Consider the following 25540-nt stretch of genomic DNA (forward strand, 5'->3'; position numbering starts at 1 on the left):
AATAGGGAAATTGAAATTCAAGAATCCAACACTATCTTTAGTCCAAAAATCCCTGAAAAACAGAACCAACAAAATTTACCTAAAATAATTATACGTAATAGTTTTCTTTCTAAAGTAGTTAAGTCTGAAGGTAGCTTTATACCCAGAAGTTTCATTGACGGTCTCTAAGAAAGGAAGTTAAAAAGGAAACAAGCAGGATATTTTTATTGAAAAAAAAACAAAAAACAAAAAACTTTAAAACTTTTCCCTCCAAATCAAAGCTAAACAAAACAAATCAAAATAAAACAGAAGGAGTATAGATAATGTGCTTACTAAAAACGAGAAGCCCTGGCTATATGCGGAAAGTCCTTACTACATATAACTGTTTGGAAAAATCCTCAAAAATGGGGGAGGGAAGGGAGAACCAGTAAACCATTGGGGCAAATGTGGTTAGTCATGGCAGGAATAAAATCAATTTTGGTTCTCATCCAGCACCATCCTCTGAAATAATTGCCAGGTGGAGACACTATAGTTCACGTTTGAGTGGAAGCTGTTTAAATTGAGGTGAGATTATTTGCTTTTCTAATTCTCATCCATAAATTGCTGTTCATTTATAAAATGGGGACAATTATTGCAGCTACCTAAAAAGAATGTTTTAGGATTAAATATAATAATGTTTAAAATGTAAGTTTGGCTATTTGTTAACACTAGTTATTGTTAATGACTCGCATTATATGATTGGACAGAAAGAGATCAAACTAGTCAATCCTAAAGGAAATCAGTCCTGAATATTCATTGGAAGGACTGATGTTGAAGCTGGAAGCTCCAATACTTTGGCCATCTGATGCAAAGAGCTGACTCATTGGAAAAGACCCTGATGCTGGGAAAGACTGAAGGCAGGAGGAGAAGGGGATGACAGAAGATGAGATAGTTGGATGGCATCACTGATTCAATGGACATGAGTTTGAGCAGACTCTAGGAGGTGGTGAAGGAAAGGAAAGTCTGCCATGCTATAGTCCACGGGGTCACACAGAGTTATATATAACTAAGCAAGTGAACAACAACAAATATGATTACTAGCATAAAAGATCCATGCTTATCAACTTCTGGATACAGAGGCCTTGCCAAAGCATAAAATCAATCAGAAATAAATGAATTCATGGTTATAATTATATGTAGTTGTAAATCCTCTATGCTGTAAGAAAAGTTACCAAAAGAAATTAATTATATGAAAAAAAGTTTTAAAGGACAGAAATGAGAAAAAGGAAAAAACAACAACAAAAGGAATCACAATTAAAAGGAAAATTCAAGCTAGAAAATACATTTTTAAGAAAAATGTACCAACTGCTACACAAAGCATTCACAAAACTTAGCAGAACATTGTTTTCAATACATAATTCTATAAAAAGCGTAAATTAACACTTCTCATTAAAGGTAATTTTATTTTCTGATGATCATAACATCAGGATTATAAACACTGGAAGATCCAGGAATCATGTCAACATTGCTTACTGCAGTATCTCTATAATCTGGGAAAGAACTTAAAGGACAGCCCATACACCTTTCCCCCCAAATTTTTATTTCATTAAAAGATGTTCCTCTTTGTTATCAAAGAAATGTAATTCTAAGTAGATAAGAAAAAAACCCTAGGTACAGACTTGTATACACCCAATTATTTATTCAAGCTGATTTATAATAATGAAACATTGGAGAAAGCCTCTATAAACAAGTATAGAGAAAAGGAAAATTTTCATCTTATAAAAGAAAAAAAATCCTGATTTTTCTCCTTCTAACATTCATTTTAAGGAGAAGCTAAAAATTGTTCTGACTTAAGCACTGAAAATTCACTGGCCCAGATGTTCTCCGTCCATATCCCACAGACCCTAGCTGACTGTGAATCAGCTGATGCCGGGAGTGAGGTTTGAGGATCTTAAAAATGTCTCATGGGGTGCCATGAACAACAACCATCATCTAGGATCATATTTCTGAAGGTTGCTGCTCCCATCAGTAGATCAGTTATCATCCACATATTCCTATTTGCTCTCAAAGAATCACAGATAATTAATAAAGGAAAGAACATTAAGATCATTTAATCCAACATTCTCATTTCATAGAGAAAGAAACAGGCTCAGAAGACCTGAACTCAGGTCATTCAGCTGGCATGGTAGAACTGGCACTGGCATATCCTGACTCCAGATACTACTCCCTCAGCCAGGGAATGGCTCTATGGCCCTGATCATAGCACTTAAGGAAGTATAGAGAAGCATAAAGAGACAGTCTCTGCTCTTGGAATTAAATTCTTAATTATGTAGTCTCTCTATCAGGAAACTCTGTGAGGGCAGGGGTTGAGTCTTCACTGATCATTAGGTATCAGTCAGTCAGGGTTCTCCAGAAAAAAAAAAAATATATATATATATATATAAACTTCAATAACCCTATGAATTAAAGAATTATTATTTCTAAAATATATACATTGTATATATATTGTACAGCATATATATACAAATACTATATTGTATATTGTATAACATACATTTACATATACGCATATAGGGAGACTGCAGTTCATGGGGTCGCAGAGTCAGACATGACTCAGAGACTGAACAATATACAGGGAGACGGAGTTCCTTCACTTTATGAAGTGGCTCATGTGATTGCTGGGGCTGCTATGTCTGAGATCATTAGGCCAGGCTGGAAACTCAGGAAGGATTTCTATGTTACAGTCCCAACGCAGAATGCTTTCTCTTAGAAATTTTAGGTTTTGCTCTTAAAGCCTTCACCTGATTAAACAAGGCCCACCTACCATGGAGAGTCATCTCCTCTACTTAAAGTCAACTGGCTGTAAATGTTAATGGTATCTACAAAAGGACTTCACAACAATCAGTTGGATGCAGTAGCTTCATGAAGCTGACACATAACATTAACTCTCCCACATCTCTACCACCCAACCCATATATGCTTATTCCCACTACCTGGATTTCTCTGACCTCAGTTGATACTTGAGGTCACAGCTCCTTGCCACCCCTTGGTAGGGCTCTCCCTGGCTTCCCTAGCTAAATTTAATTACCTAAGTCAAACTCAAGCTACTCTGCTGTTTGGATTTCTTCAGACCTCTCATCTCTGTCTCCTTAATTTTTATGTTGTTTGCCTGCTTATATTCTGTCTTCTCCCTAAAATGAGGACAGAGAGCCTAAGTGGTCATGTGCATCACTTTATTCCCAGAAGCAGTTTATTCTAATATTAAAAACATAGGCACTGGAGATAGGTTACCTGAGTTTGAGTCCAACCTTGTCATTTAACAGCCGTGTGACTTTGGACATTTACCCAACACTCTGGGTCTTGGATTTCTCATCCTTATAACTAGAATAATGATAATATTTATTTATCTCATAGGTTTGCTGCAGTGATTAAATGAGTTAGTAGATATAGTCAGGTAGAACTGTGCATGGTGCTTGATAAGTGCTATATGTACAATCTATGGATTATTTAGGAACTTAGTTAATATGCATTAAAAACAATGAGTGAATCAGTTGCAGAGCCTCTTGGCAACTGACTCACTCTTGCCTCTGCAGTATCAGATCCTGCTTTGCTCCATTCTAACTCTGTTCTCACAAAGGAATCCTACTCTCCAGCTGCACTGAAATGTCTCTCACATCCCCTCTGCTCTTTGGCTTCTGGAAATGCTGTTGCCTGTTGCCAAACCTCCTCCCCTAACAGTTCAGCTTGACATACCCCTACACAGGGTTAAATGTCCATGGGGATGGCGGTTGTATCCTCTAGCATAGTATTAGGACACTGCTTCACCATTTGCTTGATTAGTTTCCCCACTGAGCTATAAGATTTCTGAGTGCTGATAGCACATTTCTTATTCTCTACAGCACCCTCAGAACCTAGTACCATGCCCAGAGCCAAGCAAGTTTCATTGAATGAGTGAATGACTAGAGAAAAAATTTATAAAACCCCTGATGACCCCAAACAAGACATTGTTACAGAGGTGAAAACTGTTAGGAAGGGTTGGACAGGAGCCGTCTTATGTAGGTTACCTTCAATAGGGAATGGCCACCAAGAAGGAAAGGGAGAAGCTAAGAAACAGGTCACAAGGATATTCATAAAGATGCATGACAGCTCTTAGGAGCACTAACTTTTAGAGTAACACAGCAGAGTGTTCAACATGAAGCTGTACCATTTATTGACTGGGCATCCTTTTCAAGTTACTTAACCTAAACCTTTCTCTCCTCACCTGTAGAGGGGCACTATGACACTCTTGCCAGATTACCAAGACATCTACGAAATAGCCATCATGCTATTCATTAAATGGCAGCTACTATCCATACAACATACAAAAATGGAGCATCAGGGTAATAAAGCGACTCTATTCTCTTCATTTTATCTGATTAAATTATAAAGTTAATTTCCACTACAAAAAGTGCCTAGAAACAAAGTCATAAAAGCCCCTACTCCAGTGGAGCTACAGGTTTTTAAAACAGTAATAACATATCCAGACTTTAAAATCTGAATCAGACTTTGTGCTTTTGTAGCATATCTTTGTGAAATCTCATAGATGGAAGGGAAACTAAAGACCATCTAATGCAATGATGCATTCAAAGCTTAGATCTATCTCCTCTACAACATTTCTCATTCATTAGTTCAGAAAAATGTCCTTTATGCACCAATTATATTCCAGACACTATGTTGGGTGAGCAGGACCATCACAGTCCTGCCCTATAGAGTTAATATTCTTGTAAAAGAAAAGGACGAGCAAGTGGTTCCAGGTCAGGAGTGCTGTGAAGGGGCTGTACACTGGGCTATGAGAGCACACGGGAGGCTAAGTACCACTGATCCAGGCTGCGGGGGAAGCTGGGAAGTGAAGACTGGCTGTGAATAGGCAGGCAACTGGGGATAGGGTGGGAGCAAGTGTTTCAGGCAAAGGGATTAGAATGTGTCTAGGCTTGGAGGTTTGAAAGAGCCTGAGTAAACTTGAAAGGCTTCTATTCAGACTTGAATCCATCTGCAAAATGTTTTTTTCAGGATGAGCAGGAAGTCCCTCCTTAAGAAGAGTTTCTACTCTCTTCTGTAGAAGACGCTGAATAGTAGGTACACGATGATGTAGAATATATAAGGTAATGGAATATAACAACGGACACTATCTCTACATTTTATAATCAGAAAGAAACTTGCTTCTCAGCCCAGATCAGTGGGGCACTAGAAAGTCATAAAACTTGAGAATTTCTGTCCATGATTATCAGTTTTGAGGTTGAGGAAATAGAGTGAAAAAATGAAAATATCATGATAACTCTAAGAGACCTGCATATGCACATATCTCTTTTCCCTCCAACACTCTACCACCTAAAAGAACAAGTGATAGAAATCTGGTAATATCAGCACTGATTTAAAAAAATCATTATTCTCATTGGCCTAGAATGTACTCAGTTTGGAGGCAAATATGACCCTTTTGCGAAAAATTTATTGTCCTTGGATTCATTTTACTAAGACATAATACTAAGTCACAGCAATAACAATATACCGGTAGTGACAAAGAAACAGACCAATATACCGATGACACCGAGTAGAAAGTTCAAAAAAAGACCAGTGAAAATATAGGAACTTGATACAGCATAAAGACGCCACCACAAAGCAAAAGGTAAAAGACAGACTGGGTAACAGACAATTCTGGGAAAATTGGGCACCCTCCATAGAAAAGAAACAAAAACACAAAATTAAAATATTAGGCGAAAACAGTTGTTATATCTAAAACTTTCAATATCTAAACTGTACAAGGAACCCTTGAAAAAAACAGATAACCTGATAGAAAAGTGAACAAAGAATACTGATTATATATATAACATATTATATATATATATATAATCAATTAATTAATATATACAATCTCCAAGATTTGTGATCAATATTCTATATGAGTAAGTGAGTGAAAGTCGCTTAGTCGTGTCCGACTCTTTGCAACCCCATGAACTATACAGTCCATGGAATTCTCCAGGCCAGAATACTGGAGTGGCTAGCCTTTCCCTTCTCCAGGGGATCTTCCCAACCCAGGGATCTTCCCCAACCCAGGATCTTCCCAACCCAAGGATTGAACCCAGGTCTCCTGCATTGCAGGCAGATTCTTTACCAGCTAAGCCACCAGGGAAGCCCAGTATTCTATATATATATATGTGTGTGTATAATTTCCAAGATATGTAATCTATCTGTCTATCTATCTATCTATCTATCTATATATATATGAAAACTTCTTGAAGAGATTCAAGAGGAGACAAATAAGTAAAGATTTTCACGGCAGTGTTATCACATGTGATAGGGTGCTACAGGGAAGCTAAGTTTCATCCCAAGGGACATGAAGAATGAAATGTGATGGACACACAGTACGAAATACTCAGCAGAGTTGAAACTGGAGGACATTATACACATGCAACCAGCAGATAAATAAATCTTGGAGACGTAATACACAGCACAGTAACTGCAGACAACAAAACAGTATCTGAAACCTTAAACTTGCTAAATGACTAGATCTTAATTGTTCCCAATGTTGGAAGAACTGATAATTATGTGACAAGACAGAGGTTTAACTGTTTCTACAGTGGCAATCATAGAGCAATATAAACGCATCAGGAGAATACATGGTACACCTTGAACTTACATACAATATTATATGTCAAATATAATTCAATAAAAAAGGAGTGGAACAAGATTAACTTACAGCCAAATGAATTGGATCTTAAAACCTAATGCTGAGGGGGGAAAAAAGTAATAGAAGAAGGACTATAACACAGTTCACACATAAATTAAAAATGGGTACACATACAAAGAAGCATTGCTTGTTATAAAAGAATTCGGTACTTCATAAACATTCAAGATGAATATCATGTCCATGGGAAGAAGAAGGGGAGTAGACAGTGGCCTTGTCCTGAAAAATGACAAAGGGCCAGTTGCTTGAAGAGTGTACTGGTCTCAACCCTCTGTCGGCAGAAACTTTTCACAGATCTCTTGCATTTCTTTCTCCGCATCTTGTGATCTGAGACACTGACAAACTTTGCTACCTCTGCAATGTTCTTGTGGGGATTAAAGAACCAGGGGAATCAATGTGAACATGATGTTCATGATACTTTCCACACAGTGAGAAATAAAGTTCCTTGTTTCGGACCCAGGAGTGTTGCGTCCTCTGCCAGCATCCACAAAACTGTGATAGCCTATCTTATTTGTTGGCAAGCAAGATAAAATCTCAGAATTTGTGTTTCTAACAAGGTCCTGGATGCTGCTGCTGCTGCTGGCCCAGGGAACTTATCCTGTAGGTCTGGGGATACCACTGATATAGGACATACCAGGAAAGTTATATACCTTTCTGCGCCTCAGTTTGTGCCTTTGCAAACATGGAAATAGTAATAGCACCACCTGCGTAGGCTTTCAGTGGGAATTAAATGAGTTACTATTTGTTGAGTATTTAAAACCGTGACTGGCACATTTTAAGAACTTTCTGTTTTCTATAATTATTAATATAAACATTTCCCCTAAGTTAACATAAGCTAGCTAAGACATGCATACTTCTATCACCTGGAAAGGTATTCTCATGATGATGCTGCTTTTTGGAATTTAAAGTGCTTTCAAACATCTTTAGTTCTGGGATAGATACACTTCCATGTAGCTCCACCCACCCACTTTTTTTTTTTTTTTTTTTCCTGTAACATAACACAGGCTGAGAGTGAAGGTATTAACAGACCTGCTCAGAATAACAGAAATTTGTTGAAGGAGCAGGCAGGTTGCATGTTCAAGGACTGAGTGAGAAGGCTAAGGGAATGTCAACCCCAGGCTCCTCTAAAGCAATGAAGTGGCCAAAGTAGTGGACAAATAGAGTGGAGGGATGAGCTGGAATGGAAAATAAAGTAGAGACTGGAAGCAGAGAGGTGGAAGAAGATAGACAGCCAGAGATGAGGAGATGACTGAGACTCTAGATAGAAGAATAGAGGAAGAAAAGAAAATTGAGGTGGAAGACAGAAGGAGAAAGAGAAGAATTCAGCTATAATCTTTTATCTCTCAGAAGTCAGCAAACACGGTCCTTTTTTTCTAAGAAGTATCTTCACCTATAGCATATATATGTGAGGCACAAACTATTAACAGTAACCTTTGATGTCACGTCACCAGCAAAAATGTTTTACCTTTTTTAAAAAGTGGCCACCATATTTCTTGCCTTACCTGCTCCACTTAATCTGTTTTATTCCTGCTTCGTAGATTCTATTTCCCATTTCTTCCTTTCAAGCTTAAAATGTAGAGAAACATCAAATGTTTCAGTGAACCTAATTCTAGTTTCAACTCTAGAAGATTCTTTTATATAACTGTATATATTTTAGATGAGCAAGCTTCACATAAAATCACAAAGGAAATAAATTATAGAAGAAGAAAAGAATCCATTATGATCAAGTACAGAACTGTAAGAAAAGCCTGTCACTGCTCACCATCCACTTATATGCATTCAGGGTCTGCATAGTAGAGTTCATGGGACCCACATTTAGAAAAGTAGTATTTCCCTTCCTGCCTCTTCTGCCCTCTTCTTCCACCACCCAAGGACAAGTACCACATTTGCTGGGGTTTAAATAAAACCATTGTTTCCCAAAAAAGATAAATTCTTTCCATTTTAAATATATTCCAAGAAGTTTTTTTTACTGTTAGTAGTTTCCCTCAAGTTATACCTCCCTTGTATTTATTTAACTGAGATCTAATGTTACTGCATGTTTCTCAGTAGTTTCTATTTAAAAATTTGCCCTGATCAAAAATGATGAAAAGTTACTGATTGTAGTTAATATACTCTGTGATTCCACAGAGATCCAGTGTCTCAAGAGCCTGGAAAACAGTACTCTACAAGTGATGGAAATGCTTCATTTTTTAAGGGCAAAAAATGAAAGAAAAAAAAAATTTCCAAATCAAAATGTCCTTTGGGGAGGGGCATTAATACCTGAGCATAAGTTCTGCAAAGGGGAAAAATAGGACCTGCAGCACGTGGTTAGTCAGTATAATTTCTAAAACTACTTTATTCAACCTTGCAGTCTTATTTATTCATAATATAAAGCTAGCAAAAATTGGAAACAAATTGCCTCCTCTTCTTTTAGTATTCTCCATGGATTATTTAGCAAGAGGAATGGCTTCCTGTTTTTCATTTTTGTCTATTAGCTATGTAGTATTGCGGAGCAGTCAGGATTGTAAGGACATCACTGATGAGAAAGGCAAAGATAGCCTTTTGTACGGGTTTTATTGAAAGGAGCAACACTATTTGAGCCCACAGGCCACACGGTCTGTCACTCTGTATGTAGAACCCATTTCTCACATAACTGGGGTGAACAGTCAACAGGACACAAAATCAAAAGTTCAGCATCACCTGGGGGTCAGGCTGACTTTAAATGATGGGTCTCTTTTCGATTCACTAGATTTTTTTTTCAGTTTTCAAAAGCAGAGAAAAGTATGTGTTTGTCACCATTTGATATGAAACACAATTATGGGCACAATTTAAAGTCTTTGAGCTACCCTTCCTCGCCATGATTAGCTCCTGCACCACGCAGGGACCAGTCAACCATGGCAAGGAAAGAAGAGGTTGAGTTCTATCAACACATGACTCTTGAGTAATAGTAATCACTTAAGAATGACCTAAGTGTTTTTGAGATACCATCACTACCTCAAAAAGAGATGGTAAATGTGGGAAACTGTGTGGCTTGACACACTCTTTCTGTTATTGCCTAGTTCAGGCAAAGAACTAATTTTCAAAACAGATCGTCTCCACATCTTGATCATTTTCATGACCCCTCTCTCTAGATGCTACATTTCATCTTTCGGCAGTGTTCTATTTCAATGGTCCACAAAAGTTAAATGTACACCAAATTAAAATGAATATTTTCTCAATTAGTGTACAACATGCATATCTTCTTCTGTAAAGAAATGCTTTTAAAAATTGAATTTTTCTGCTTTCTGATGCCAATGTAACTGGATGATTGCTCAATGCTGCTTCAGCTTAAATAGGATTTTAAAACTTTTTTATTTTAGAAATATATTTAGCTGCATGCTGCAGTGGTCACCTTACAGACGTGAAAAAGTCCCAGAGAATAATAACCCCAATCTGTCCCTTACATTTTGATTCTCTACTATGCCCTTTTTTTACTAGAACAATCAAATTTGTCTTCTTCTTTAAATCACTAATAGAGAAAAAATTGGAAAAAAATGACCAAACAAAAATATATTAAATGATGAAACAAACTGTAATTAATACAAAAGAAGATTGGATAAAAGAAATCTTTATCAGAGTCTCAAATAAAAGAGAAAGGAATTCGACATAGGAGGATGAGATGACGGAAGGGCCAACCATGCTTTGTTAAACTTTTGTCCAAGAACATTTGGCCTCAAATTAAAAGATTACCCGGGAAGCCCCAAAAGAGCTCACTCTGGGTTTTTCTGAGGATCTAGTGAAGGTTCAACTATTGTATGCTGAATCTTTGTGTTTTAGGTAGGGTTATTTATCGGGGATTTTGTTTTGTCTGGGTTTTTAATGGCCCAGCCCCAGCTGTACATTTAGGGGTAGACCACAGCTTCAATCAACAGAGGGTTTGTAGCAATCCTTTTGGAAGCTTCCCTCCCCCTGGGAGGATAGAGTAATTAACAGACCATTAAGTCAATTCTGCTTTATTGAGGGGGATACCGTGCAGGTCATTTCTTTGAAAACTTTTGTTCTTGAAGGAAATTACAGAATTGTTTTATGTTCAGAACACAGCCTGGTGAACTCGGGAGTGGAGAGACAAGTTTCTGTAGCTCAGGGACCCACAGAGGCAAGGAAAATAATGACTCTAATCTTATTAAAAAAAGATTTCTCCCAACCTCCCCCCACCCTGTTATTTATTTATTTATTTTCTTTTAAAAACCGGTTAAAAGAAAAAAAAAACGATTTGCTCATTTGGTAATAACTAATGGGGACATGAATTTTGGAGATGCCACAGACTGAAGCTTATCTCAATGTCAATAAATCTCTAAACAACTGCAATGAAGCAAAGTACTGCCACCATTGCTTCTTTTTATTTCCATATTAATCAAAGGCATCTGCTCCTGTTCCCTATCAGGACAGTGAGTTTTCCAGCATCTGAAAAAGCCTCTGGAAAGCAGGCTTGCAACACTCAGTGTTTTGTGCGGCCAGTGGAGGTTTTACCTTGGGACTCAGATGCCGTGCTTTCCCACTAGGGTCTGAGGACTCCAAGGGCAGGGGCCATTTCTTACGCATTTGAATGTCCTACTTCTCTAGCTGTTTTGTTCATTTTTTTTCTCCCGCGACCGTCACAGTGCATGGCACAACAAAAGCACTCAGAAAATGTTGATTGTTGAAGTGAAGGAAGATTAAGAGAAATACCAAAGGAAGTAACGTTAAGGCTTGCAACGAATCTTGTGAATTCCCTTGTCCCTTCACCAGAGTAGAAGGGAGGGAGAGGCAGTTAAGTAACCTGGAGAAGAGAGTCTTCATAGAGTATACTTGCTCCAATCTCCGTTTTCTCCAGTGGTGTTAAGAATCCTACCTGTGGCAGAGATGTGTTCTCGGCCCTTGAGCTCAGCAGCACGCAGGGGCGGTGGCGGGGGTTGGGGGCGGAGGGTGCGGGGTGGTTTCCCAGGCCCAAGGGGGATGAATGATTGACAGTCTGCATCTTACACGTAAACTGTGGCGCCCCCACAATCCGTTCCAGGCTTCCACACTCTGAAGTATCGGTTGAAGACCATAGAGAAAGACTGGCGCTGATCATGTCCTTGCCAGACAGAACCCCAGAACTTTCAGGGGCAGGTATTCCAAGTTGCTTCCCAGACCCTTCATTGCTATCCCGTCCCTCACTGCCTTTCTCTGGCAGGAGACACCCAACCACTCGGCTTTCATCCGAACCCCAGGACACCGCAGCAAAATCCAGCCCGCTCCCTACCACCACTGCCCCCGGCCCCAGCCAGTTGAGCACTCAGATCTGCGCACACTTCCCTCTCCACGCCCTAGACCCCAGCACATCCGGATCCCTGTTCCCCCAGGACTTGTCGAATTCCCGGGGGAGTGTTGAACTTCCGGTCTCGAGTGCTGGCTGCAGGGTACCGTGTTCACTTTGGAGCCTGGGACATGGGCAGGGTTGGGTTAGGTGTGTCTCCGCGCCAGCGCCAGATTCGGCCTCGGGGAGGGAGGCAGCCCGGGCCGCCCTGGCCGCCTCGGACAGATCTCCTAAACAAAGTTGACCCAGTGTCCGCGCGCCTATAGGTCGCAGGGAACAGAGATCAAAAAGCTCGGCCTCGGTTGGGATTGTGACTGTTGCATTTTCTTCCACTCACTTTCCACAAACGCTTTGGTATTTCGAGGCTCTTTGCAAGTGTCTGCGCAGTCTGGCGCCTTGCTCCACGACGTCCCTCTCCCGCGCATCTTTCTTTTGTCTTCTGCCCCCGGCCTCACTGGGCCTGCGGAGCGGGAGGAGAGGAGTCGGGGGTCGGGTCGCGGAGACCGAGGTTTCCCAGGGGACGCAGCCCCGCCCCCCAGGACCCCCGGTTCCGCACCAACCAGCTCCGCGTTAGACTCCAGGGACAGAGACGAGGTGCGGGGCCAGTTTCTGCGGCGCGGGGCCCAGACGCGAGCCTGGAATCACGCTCCCAGCCGCCGAGTGCAGAGCGTGGAGGGAGGAGCTGCCCACCCAGCGGGCTGGCGACAAAATCGGGGGAGGGGGGTGGGAAGGTGGTCTGGAAGGATTAGGTCCCGGGACTCCTAGGTGGCCTCGGCGATCGCTCTTTCCCGCGACTGACCTGTTCTTCCCCTCTTAGTTCCCCGAATCCCTCCTTCTCCGGCCCCATTGAAGGGAAGATTTCAATGAAAACGGACACAACTAAAAAGAGAGTGCAGAGCCGAACCTTCGGGGTTTGACTCCTCTCGGCTATTTATAAGGAAATGGGTACACGCGCGGCTCTGAGATTCTGAAGGGGTTGGAAAGGAAAGCAAGTTTGCCTAGAGGCGGGCGGAAGATGCAGGTGCCCCCCCTCCCACCCCCGCCGCGACCCCTTCCCTGGCCCATTTCTTTCCAAAGACACTGCCAACGCCTTTCAGCTGTGGCACCTCCTCTTGCCTAGCTTCCTGAGCCTTAGGAGCCTGGACCCGCCAGTCTCTGGGGACTCGGTTCTTTGATCACGGAGGCTCCGCGGAGCCCCAGCCTCAAGGCCTGGCCAGGTCCCCAAAGGCACAGAGGGGCTGGGGGAGCATCTTCTGGGAGGGCAGGGGGCGTAGCCGTCTGGGCGCGCGGGCTTGACAACCCATCTTGAACATGCACTGCGGGACAGGACGCGGAGAGAGAGGCCCGAAGTCTCTAGAAGGAAGAAAAGAGCAGTTAAATCTTGTTAGCTGAGCGAGGTGCTCAGAGTACCCATCGTCCTCCCTGGGGAAAGGAGCTTTTGCAATTTCTGCAAAGGGTACCAGAGGAGGCGGTGTAACTGCTCGACCCAGGAGCTTGGAAAAGCTTGAGGCAACACAAGGCCTCCGCCTGCAGGAGTAAGGGAACTTTGGACTTCGCGGACCAGCTCCGGTCTCTCCTCCCCGCTCTTTTTGAGGGTTGTAGATCCAAGACCCTTTAAAGAGGGTCTTTAGGAACAAAGATTTAGCAGATCCTGCCAACTGCCTGTCGGTTTTCCTTTTCTAAGTGTGACTTTCTCCCTGCCTTAAAGACGGGTCACTAGCTTAAAAGGCATCCTGAGGATTCTAGCCCTGGTTTCTCTAAATACCTTAGCCCACTAGGTTTTCACCATTGTTTTAAATGTAGAGCAACGTTTTCTGTGGAATGAAGGGATCCTTGTAATTCTAGATTGAATTCAAAACTGCTTAAACTTAAGAACTTTTGAGAAGGTGACAAATTGTAGTGAAAAGAAAATCAGGCCAAGAATTCATTCTTATTTTTGTGGCCATGTACTCTTCTTTCTCGCATCAGTAAATCGAGAATTTAACGGATAATGCCAGTTAGAATCGCCTGCAAACCAGCCTGCACCTGGCTAAGTCCCTTCCCAGTGGAGGCAAGTCGGGCAGGATGGAGGGGCTGCTCCATCCTCAATAAATCTAGAAACTCCAGATTTATCTGGCTCCCACTTTGTCTTTCTCCCATCCTTTTCTTAAAGGAATACTTTCTCCTAGTCTCTAGGTCTGAGGAGTTTGTGTTACCCAGAAAAGAGACAGATCAGTCCAGAGGATCTCCTCAACACTAGAAACAGTGTCTCTTCTCTTCAGCGCCCAATTCTAAAGAAGGAATGAAGCCTACCACCCTGCCGGTGGTCAGGCCTCTTGTCTTTCCCCAGACTCATGCCTTTAAAAACAGGACTCAAAAGAAGCCAGTGACTCAGGGAATGTCGTTTTCCTGATTGATGAAACTTCTCCCTCCTCTCTCTTTTCTAAATAATAAACTCACAGGGAAAGACTGGAGGGCTGCCTTGTGTTGGTTTCAAATAAATCCTCAAAAGCTCTTTCCTCACCCAGAGAAATGAATCACCCTTGGGAAACAGACGGTTATTCCCCCATTTATCTGCCTAAAACCAGAGGAAATAAGCACTCTCCACTGTAGACCCTCACTTAGATCTTTCTCCCTGGCAGTGGGGGAGCTGAGGGTAAAAAGAGATGAAGGAGAATGAGTTAAATAGACCCAGGACCCACAGAGGTGTGCTCCCAGGGAGGGGCAGTGGGACCCAGGAAGGAAGTGGCAGATGCTTCCTAGATGGGATGTCTATGCTGGATCCTGGAGAGAGACAGCTCTATGGAGAGAAACCACCTGCCTCCCCCTCTTGAAGCAGAACTAGGTCTCAGCCAACAGGGAAGTGATAATACAGCTAAGCTTGAGACAGATTCTGGGGTGGTACATTGCAATCAGGTTTCTATTATCCTTGATGGGGAACAGAGGCACATGCTGTTCAGATTATCATCCCTAGAACTTTATTTCCTGTCCTCTATAAACAAGTAAACAAAACTTTCTTGCTGGATTATTTTTGCTTATACAAACTATCTGGAAATGTTATGGGGTGGCAAGAGAGATAAGTAATTGATTAAAATAATCCATTTTAGCCATTATTTATGTAGAAGACTTTTCTTTCTTTCTCTCCTTGCCCCTACCCAATAACACTTCCAAATAATTTGTATTCAACTAATGAGATCTGCAATCTTCTAAGGGAGGAAAGAAGAGAAAGTTCCCACTACACATCTGCAGATGCTGAGACTTGGGTGGTCACTGGCCTCACTCCAGGCTCACCTTAGAAAGCAGAGGGGCCTTCCTTACCTCCAAGGAATCTGCTACCAAGAGGCTGGTGGGGAGCTGAGATTTCGATTATTTTTTTAAGATTACTTTTCTTTGATTTTAAAAACATATACTGGATTGAATTTTGCTTGATTTTTTAAAAAGCCACACAGACAATTGAAAGTGAAAAGAAGTTAACTTACTGTTTCATTCTCATCTGTTGCCAACACAGCCAGTGCAGTCACAACTCTGCCTCTCATTTCTTGTCACTCTGGGTTTCCAGATCACTTGAAATAAAAAATCTCAATTGCTGAGTTCATGAAGGTCTGATTATTGCATAAAAAAGTTGAAATATCACAAGCCTACCAATGTGGACAAGGCCCCCCCACCTGAAGGACATTTAATTGTAATAATTAACACCAATGTGTCTGACCTCTTTACCTTTAAATGATCAGGAAAAACAGCTTTGTGTTAGCCCACCCACCCAGATCTCTCCCCTACTTCTGCTACACTTTACTGAGTACACATGTTCCCTACCCACTACCCCCATCTTCAAAAATTTTAGGCAAAGGCAAAGCCAGGATTTAAAGATTCTTTTTTATTTGAAATCTCATCCAGAAACACTGGTTATTAATAAATATATCATAGTTATCAAGAATATATAAAAAATAAAGACAGGTCTTGTCTTTGAAGCCCTAACAAAATATTTCAAGCAAATGTTCAGGAAAATAAAACCAGCACCCCTCCCCAAACCACAGGAAGTTTTCAAAGCTGACGATGGAGAGAGCGACCCCGCATGCAGAATAACTGAGCAAGGGGGGTGGGGTGGGGGTGGGGCAAGCTAGTAAAGGGAGCTCAAGCTCTTGCAATCACCGGCCCCTGAAACAGCCCAGGAAAGTTGGGAATGAAGTTTGAAAGCGGGTGGGGGTGGGGGAGAAGCGCGTGTGCGTGAGTTTGGGTCTTTGCACTCTGCCCCCTTGTTCATTTCCTACAACCACAGACAGATGTATGGAGTACTTCGGAGAATTCACTAATAAATCCTTGTTACAAGGAAAATGGCACCATGGCCTGCACAACATGTTTAGAAGAGATTCATTTAGAAGCGTGCATGCATTCTTTCGACCTACACTGCGTCTTAAGGAAAACCCACAGAAGAGTTATCATGCCCTCCTGGACCGGAGTTGAAATTCAAAACTTGGGTCTTGAGATACATTTTGTCTCTGAGATACATTTTTTTTTTCTCTCTCTCTCTCTTCTCTCTCTCCCTCTGTCTTTCCCTCTTATCTCTTTCCCCCCCTCTCTCTCCCTACATTGTCTCTAGAAAATCAACTGTCAAGCGGATAGACAGTCATAACTGCACCCATCTCAAGGAAATATTTACATTTGTTTCTCACAAAAGGGATGGTTGTCTTTTCCAAGGTAAGAACGCAGAGCCAGAGAGAGCCAACTCTAAAGTCCCTTCGCCAAGTGTTTAACTACACCGATCCTGTCTTTATACAATAAATGCAGTCTTGACAAGAGCCTATGGCAGTGAGAAAAAGTGGCGCGGCATGGAGAAAAGAAGCATGCATGCAAGACACACGACGTCTGATTCGAGTCCCCCTTCGTTACCACCTAGAAATTGCAGTTTGGTCTTAGTTCTGTTCCTCCGGGGGTCAAGTAGGATCTGAGATCTCTTAGGCAGTGTGGGAGGCCACTGGGGGGGTCCCACCGCCGTCCACCCTCCCACAGGCCACGCGCCCAGCTCCCCCTTCCTTCTGGGCCCGGCACCTCGACCCGACCCCTCCCGCCCGCCGCTCTCCCCTCAACCTCCGCAGCCGGGCCGGCCCGCTGCTCACTTGAGCAAGTCCTTGGACTCGGCAGACAGCCTGGCCATGTTGGCGGTGGACAGAGCGGACAGGTGCGGCGGCGGCGGCATCTGGCATATGGTGCAGGGGCAGGGCAGCCCGGCCCAGTGCTGGAAGCCGCTGCCCAGCTGCAGCGCGGGAGGCGTGGACGGCGCCTTGAGCAGCGAGTGGGGAGGCCGGATGGTGCCGATGGCGGGCAGCGAGGCAGCGGACAGAGGGGACGAGGCGTTGCCAGAGGAGAGCGCGCCGCCCAGGATGGGATGCACCGGGTGCACGGCGTTGGCGTTGTGCGCTGGGTGGCCGGCCGAGTGGCCCACGGTCCCGCAGTGGAAGGCCGAGTGGTGGCCCCCGTAGATCTCACCAACCAACCTCTTCATCTCCTCCAAGGAGCTGGTGAGCATGAGGATGTAGTTTCTGGCCAGTAGGAGAGTGGCGATCTTGGAGAGTTTGCGCACCGAGGGCCCGTGTGCGTATGGCATGACCTCGCGCAGCCCGTCCATGGCTAGGTTCAGGTCGTGCATCCGCTTGCGCTCGCGTCCGTTGATCTTCAGTCTCAACTGCTGGAGGTCCTGCTCCGACAGCTGCTTCTTGATTTTGTACTTGCTGCTCTCGCCCGCGGCCTTGGCGCCGGCCCGCGAGAGGCTCTCCCCTGGCATCTTCTGCACTATGTCGCCCTGCGTGGACGAGACCGAGTTGAGGCGGCTCTCCTGGTGGTGGTGATGGCGGTGGTGGTGGTCCCTCAGATACATCTCATCCATGTCCGGAGATGAAGCTCTGCTGGAGACAGAGCTTGAATCAGAATTCATTTTATTATAAGGGATTCGGCCCTACCGTGGGGAAGCTTTAGGCGGGAAATTAGAGAAAATCTTGAATGAAAAAAAAGAAAAAAGCTGCAGAGCCCAGCAACCCACTTCTGAGCGGCAAGACGTGAAAAGAAAAGCTGAGGCAGTGCCTTTCCCCGCCTTTCTCCCTCCCTTCTCCCTTCTTTCTGGTTTGGCTCTTTCCTGGACAGCTCGTTGGTGTGTGCTTGAACTAACCTCACGCTGAAAAAGAGGGGCTTTTATAGAGCTGCGCCGGAGAAAAGAGACAAAAGGAACCCTCCTATCTATCCTGGGCTGGTTAGGATGACGTGCCATCATTCAGGGCGGTGCGCTTTGCTGTCCCATTTAGCAAGGATTCCTATTCATATTCATTGTGGGGCCGCCCTGGGACACCTCTGCTCAGAACTGCTAGGAGCCCCCAGGCACAAAACCCTCTGATTGACACACTCACCACTCCAGCTCGCGCCTTCTGGATTAAAAAAAAAAAGAAAAGAAAAAGAAAGACAGACAGAAAGAAAAGGAAACAACTTTCCTCCATCCCACTCCCCTTCCTAATTTCTCTAACCAAAGAACACCTAAAGGCACTGAAGGAAGGAAATGGAAGGGAGCCAGGTGGAGATTCCTCTGGGTTTGGAAAGAGGAATTGTAACATTCTCTCCTCTCTTTAACCGCTACTCCCAAGTTTTGGAAAACGTGGGCAAAAGAAGCTTCAGTGGAAAGGTTTCAGTGACGGGGATGCACATGAAGGGCAGGTTCAACACGCCGGGGTCAAGGTGGGAGGGGCAGGGGGATGCCTGCCGACGTGCACAGCCTGAAGGTCATTTCAATAGGTTTCTTTCCCTAAACACTGACATTGTGCTTATTTTGTTTATGGGGCCCTCCGGTGTGGTTGTAATGGGATGTCCGTATCTGGTGACGGGGTTGTATCCCCAACACTGCTGTGAGAATGGGTCTCTGGCTTTTTATATATTTTCTTTCGTTTTGAAAAATAGATTACTGAAAGAATTTCAATGTTGCCAGATTCTGTAACTTCTTAGACCTGGAAATGAGGAAGCAAACCAACCCTGGCGTTACAATGAGAGCCACTTGAGAAGGAGAGGAGAGGAAAAGTGGCCGAGGAGGAGGGAGGGAGTTAAGGATTGCAGTTTCCCGAGAACACCGGGAGAGATTGTTTCTTCTCCGGCTACCCTCCAACTCCCGGACCCCGGCGCTGGCTGAAGATGGCGGAGCGGTCCCCCTCCCGCAGCTCAACCCGAGGGCCTTCGAGCGCTGTGCGCGCCCGAGCGGAGCATCTGCGGCTCCGCGTTCCCCGGCCGGGGCCGCCCCACACCCGCGGTCCGGGAGAGTGGGAGCTCAGGGTCGAATAATAAACTACGACTGTGGGTATGTGTGTGTGTGTGGTTTGGCACCATAAGATCTAGAGAGCCTCTTGTGCGTGCGCGCGTGGGCCCTGCGGTCCCGCTCACAGTCCATGCTGGGGAATAAAGAGGAGGCCTGGAGTTTGGAGCCTTCGGTTCCAGGGGGGAGCTCGGCGCCGACCTTTCTTCCCCCTTGCTGAGTTTTTGTCAGTCGGAACTAGCTAAGCCGCCTGAGAAGCCGGAAGGCAGAAATCCCCGGAAGGGAAGCTGCCCCAGGGACGGCCTCTAGAAAAACCTGGGCACCTCCATGCTCCGGGGTCGGAGAAACAGGAGAAAAATGTTAGGTTGCGGCTGAGTGTCTGGGTGGCAAGTGCAAAACTGAAATAATCCAGGAATCTCGAGCAGTCAGGGCCTCACACTGCGCCGCAGAGTCGCTGCAAGCCTCCAGGACTCGCGAGGTAAAAGAGGCTTCACTTTCCATTGACGCAAATGGAGCGGCCGACCGGAGAGGGATGCACCCCCAGGTCCCGAGCTCGCGCGCTCGGTGAGGCTGTGCCTCGTCACCGTCACGCCGCGAAAGCAGGTCGAGTAGGGAGACGAGACGTGGGGACGGATCCTTTCTCGACACCGATCGTTGCTTCTCCGTAAAGAAAAAATAAAGGAAATGGCCAGCACCCCTTCGTCAAGGCCAGGATCTTAGAGCCCTTGAAGATTGGACACAAGCCTCTCATTCTCCTGTCGCCTCCATAAAAAGTTTCTTAAAACGAAAAATCTAAGGAATTCGGTTGGATGTGGAGATTCTGATGGTCAAACGCACTCCTAATATCCAAGCAAAAGGAATGTTTCCTAATGCACCGGACTCGCCCATCTAAACTCAGATAACTACATCCCCGGAGCTGCTTTTGAGCAAAAGGGTTACAGAACGCACACTTTCGGACAACGCCCCAGGTGATGGACGGAAGCTGGGGGAAGAGGCGTGGTCCAGACCTCAGCCTTCAGAAGCTCTTCTGCTGATCAAGGTGTGCGGCCGGGAGCTCTGGACCCAAGCTGAAGCGGCTTCCTCGCCTTTGGGCCAGTACACCGGCCCGGCCCCCTGTCAAAACCACCTTCTTGACCTTTGAGTATCGATCTCTGTCCTTCCCATGCCCCAAGTGAGAATGCTGCTGCTCAGTTTTGACTTCAGGAAGTAGCAAAGTCTAGTTTGAGCAGAAGGGTTGCAAATAAAGGAATAGAAAAATCAGGCCGCTGAAAGGTATTTACCTTTTTAAAAATCCCTATTTTCTCAATGGACAATATGAAATAAAGTGTAAAATCTCCCTCGTCCCCCCTCCCTGCCAATTAATAGAGAAGGTAAAGTTGCAGTGGGGCGGGGTGGGTAGGTGGAGGACGGGCGGGGAGGGAAAGAGTGTGTGTGTGGGTGGGGAGGTGGGGAGCATTCCGCTCAATACAAACTGAAGAATTCACTTGTAGGGCTGAAGAGACTGGGGGCTGTGTTCTGGAAGTCAGAAAACCAGCCTCTCTTCCTCCGCCGCATCTTTCCATGGAGAGAGGGACATAGGCTGACAGCAGCCAGGCCCAAGGAGGGCTGCATTGGGAGCAGAAGGGGCGCCAGGCCTCTGCCTGCACGGGCAAGATCCACTTCATCCCCAAAAGGTTTTTGGCTCCAGTACGGAGGCAATGCTTGGAGTGTGTTCTGGCCTGAGGTCCTCTTTCACAGTCTGGGACGCGCGTGTCCTCTCCTCTCTAGTCGCCCTCTGCTTCCCCCAAGGGTCACTTTGTGTGAGCCTGGGATGGCTCAAGGCCCAAGGCCCCCAGCCAGGCAAACACTTATAGCCTTCCAGGAGTCCCATCCTCTTCTAGGAGGCTTGTTCCCCATTCTTTAGCTCTTGGCAAAGAGGGAGAGTGCCTAAAGGAGCCACAGTTTTGCTCGCCATAAAATGGGTTGGTACTAGCCAGGGCCGAAAAGGCAGAGACGTCCACCAGGCAGCGCTGGCGCTGCTCCTGGGAGCTGGTCTCGCGGAGTCGCTTTGGACTCGGAGAATGCACTTACATTCGACTACCCTACCCCGGAGCTCAGCCCTTCGGGATAAGCCCCGCGCCCCGAAAGGGAGCAGGTTGGAAACCCCACTAAAGCAAGCACATGGATTGCTTTCCGAGGGTCCTCTCTGCCATCGTCCACCCCCCGGCGCGAGCTGGGAGGGGAGAGGAAGGCAGCCGGCGTTGGGCCGAGCCAGCGGCTGCCTAAAGGAACCTCAACCAGAGACGCGCCGTGGCCTTGGCCCTGGACAGGGGCCTATCCGACAGGCCTGGAGCGGAGTGAGCGAGCGGGCGGGCGGCAGCGGGGCCGCGCTCTCCAGGCCACACCCCGCGCCCTGGCTGCCCGGGTGGGCGACGGCGGGAAGGCGGGGGTCGTGCTCCGGCAACAGGTGCGTCCCAAGGCCCGCGGGCTGCTCCCGGCCAGGCAGTCTCGGGTCTGGGGATAGCCTGTGAGTTTCTCAGCCTCTGCATAACACTAAAAAAGTAGCAGGTCGGCGCGGGGACCTGAGAGGGAGAGCCGCCCTGCCTGGCCGGCGCGCCCCCGGCGCACAGCCTCAGCTCCGCAGCCCCAGACGGGACGCAGCCCCGGCTTCTGCGGACCGCGCCCTCCAGCGGCTTTGCGGCTCTTCCCGACCCCCTCCCATCTCCAGATCGCCGGGGGTCTGTGTCTTACCCGTTGCCCGGTGCGCGCCGCTCTGCAGTTCCAGCTACTGAGTTCCTCTCCAGAAGCTGCCGCTGTGCCCGAGCCCGCGGCGATTTGGGCTCAGGAACGATCGCCACCGCCCCCCACCCCCCAAAGCCCTCGTAAGAGTCCAGAGACAAATGTCACGCTGGCTGACCTGCCAGGCGGCTACTGTGAGGAGCAGGTCAGTAGACCACGTCCGCGGGCTTCTCGCTCAAGCCTCAAACTTGACCGGCAGAAACTTTGGCCAAGACCGAACAGCAGGAGGCTGCCCTGTGGGCTTCACCTTTTAACCCAATCCCCCTTCGGAAACAAAAGGGATAAAAGGGAAACCCAAATATCTCTAAAGATGCTCCGTCATGGGCAACCGGAGGAATAGTCTAAAAACTAGTTGACCACGGAGGAACTTCTCAAAAAAGTAGTTTCTTTCTTTATCTGCTGAGTAAAACATTCACTTCACAACAATAGCAACGGGGACCGGGTCATCCAGACTGTTAGGTTGATCAAAGAAGCCGTTACAAAAAAGAAGAAGAAGAAGACATCAAGTTTTAAAAAATGAAATGTCAACATAAATCGCAGCCAAGATAAAATTATCTTTTCTCCCAGCAGCGCATCCTGAATGATGGAATGTAGCGAGCGTGCTAAACCCCCTGTCCCCGCAGTCGGAGATGCCAAAATTGAAAACCCAACAATTAAATAGGTGCTAGAAGGACCCAAGGGGATGGACCTGGGCCGGTCGGCTAAAGTGCTTTAGTTTTCTGGATTTTCCCATATATATAATATCTCCAACACTCATGATCTGTCCAGTATTTCTCCTCACCTTTTTAAAATTTGATTTTCCTACGAGGAAAATAGCAGAAGTTGAAGGACACCAGAATTTTATGAAGCGATTGTAACTGCTTTTCGCAATGTTGGATGTGAGATTGGAGGGTGAGAGGAAATCACAGAATAACATAAAATGATGAAGTGCTAATTATGTGGATATATAGACAAGTTAATCCACTGACAGAAGTAGAAGTTTGATTTTAATGATGCATAAGCTACTAGGCTGGCCAGAACTTATAGTCTCATTATAATTATTTAAAGACTGACAAAAGTCAAAGGAGATATGAACTTCTGGGTTTCATTTATAGGATTTTGCTCAATTAGTGAGCATACTTAAGTACTTTTTTTTTTCTTTCTGGAAACATCTGCTCAATTGCCAAAACCTCTACTGAGTTTTCCTTCTAAAGAAAGCCAATAAATTGAAAACATTTTTCCTCAAGATTGGAACGTTTAGGTTGATTTAAATATCACTGGTGATCAATCACTTAAACTGATGAGTTTATATTAAAATTTGCATACATATACACACATTCTTGGCATGCATCCTGACATTTTGAATTTGTGGCCCCATTAATACCAATACTTTAACAAGGACTAAGTAGATGATTTCTTATTAGTATTTTATTGTTATTAATTTTCTTCTTTTATGATTTTAGAGTTAAAGTCACTGTGTACAATTTGATATTGATATAAAATAACATGGAATATTAAGTTCTGCTTTTTCTTTTGGAAACTATTTTATCATCTTGGTATATTCAATTAGATAGTTAAATATAACACATATTGCTGTATTCTTTGCTAAAATGCTTAAGGAATTTAGTTTTATTTTAGAGATAAATATTTCTTTTAGAGATAAATATCTTGGGTAGCATGAGTATTATTTTCATTTTGTATTCAATAAATTCAGGTTTATACATAAAGTATGTGAATATATACCACAAAGTGGTAAGAATGATAAGAACCTACCTATCGAGCGACAGAGAATTAAAGAGATGCTAACATTCATGTTCTCAGTTTATCACATTGCTTTTTATTCTAAGTACCTATATATGTGTATTCCAAAACTTACATGTACATTTGCATAAAATTAAAGACACTAAAATATTTATTTGAAGCCTTTGAATTCTAAATAAAAAGGAGTAAGTTCGTTTTCATATGCTAATAGAGACAAAGAAAAACAGTACACACCTTCTCAGAGGTAGAATTGCATTTGAAATGTTATATTTGCACACATTATTTTCAAAAAAATGATGATTAAAGAGTCCAGCCACTGAATCTTGAAAAGTCAAAATGGCAGTTTTTGAAAATCAACATTTCCACAGATTAACTGATTTTATACATAATATGTGCTACAGACCAGGTGAATTCTGTTTCATCATTTCTAAAGATACATAGAAATGTGATATACTCTCCTTTCTCACTAGACCATTGTTTTTTTCTATTTAGTGATGTTTTATTTTGTTTGCATAACATCAACAGTCTGAATGTAAAGTTTATAAAGCCCAAATTGTCACCATTTACAATATTGCCAGAATTTTCACTTTCATCTCTAATATTATGCTATATAATAAAATTGAAGCAATTATCCAGACAACTGAAGTTTCAAGTACTGTTTTTCTTTTATCTTGGGAGTGGGATCTGAAAAAAGGAAGCAGGTTGGAAACTGGAAAAGTATTACTTAAAATTTGTAGATATTTAGTTATTCTATATTTCACTTGTAGACTAGTCTGAGTCTCCTGCTCAAATGAAATGATATTCTCAACTGTCGAGAACTGGTAGTAAAAAAGTCTTAGATATTTGGAATATGTTATTTTTTACAACATCAAATGACAATGGAAGTTAACATTCAGTTAACATTACTGAAGACATTGGTGAAGGAAACGATAATTTTCCAAACCCTCATATTTCCTTAGTAATTTTGATTGTTTTTTATAACCCTTGATAATTATGAAATAATAGAATATTAGACTGTTTATGTTCACAGAAGCGAGCATTTCAATTGGATACCTTAGCATTTTGTTTTTTCTCCTTTTCATAATGGCAAGCATAATAAATATGGGTAGACTTTTAGAAAAAAAAAAACTTTGTAAAAGGGGGAAAGAAAAGGGAGGGCATAGTACACACTTGTATATGTCCTTCGTTCATAATACATAAACTTAATCCACTTTAAGTGCATTTTAAAGAGCTGTTTGCATGAAAGTGCTCTTCATGTATTTTCTTAATTTAAAAAATTTTGGAAAATTTAACGTTAATTCTAATATTTTAATATAGAGCCCACTTGTAGCCATTTTCCAAAGACCCAGGAAAAGCAAGTTTTCTGTTTCTATGGTGCTTTGTTCACCATTCACACATCCTGCAAATATATGTGTGTGTGTATCTCAGTCAAATTCCTTGAGATAAGCTGTGAGGGTGAAAACACTGAGGACTTCTTCTGCGATGGTACTTATAAGTACCATCAAAACTACTGTAGAGGTCAAATGGCAAATGGAACACATTATCAGACTGAAACCCTGCTAAAAAATAGATTAAAAAAATATTAATGCTATAGATCTCCTAGCTGGAGAAGGTTTCCAAACAAATTCTTGATTTTTTTTCCACTGGTAAAAAGAAACAAAAGCTTTTAACTTTATCAATTTTATACTGAAGGACAACTTTAATGTCCCAATACTTGCTTATAATACAAGACATTTACCTTAATAAGAATACAAGACTAGAAATTCATTGCTAGAAAAAGCCAATT

At 43.9% G+C, this 25540-nt stretch overlaps 1 protein-coding gene and 1 pseudogene across 1 annotated transcript; both read right to left on the reverse strand.

The window, feature by feature from the left end:
• The window catches only part of LOC129659914 (DDB1- and CUL4-associated factor 13-like), a 34238-nt pseudogene extending 22488 nt beyond the window's left edge, over positions 1–11750 (reverse strand).
• A 5314-nt stretch (positions 11751–17064) lies between these two features.
• On the reverse strand, positions 17065–17938 carry OLIG3 (oligodendrocyte transcription factor 3). The gene has a single exon (XM_055534689.1). It carries the CDS (start codon positions 17881–17883, stop codon positions 17065–17067), a length of 819 nt encoding a protein of 272 aa, XP_055390664.1. The 5' UTR covers positions 17884–17938.
• Between the last annotated feature and the right edge of the window lie 7602 nt (positions 17939–25540).

Source organism: Bubalus kerabau, chromosome 9 (assembly GCF_029407905.1).
Source record: "Bubalus kerabau isolate K-KA32 ecotype Philippines breed swamp buffalo chromosome 9, PCC_UOA_SB_1v2, whole genome shotgun sequence".
Taxonomy (NCBI): Eukaryota; Metazoa; Chordata; class Mammalia; order Artiodactyla; family Bovidae; genus Bubalus; species Bubalus kerabau.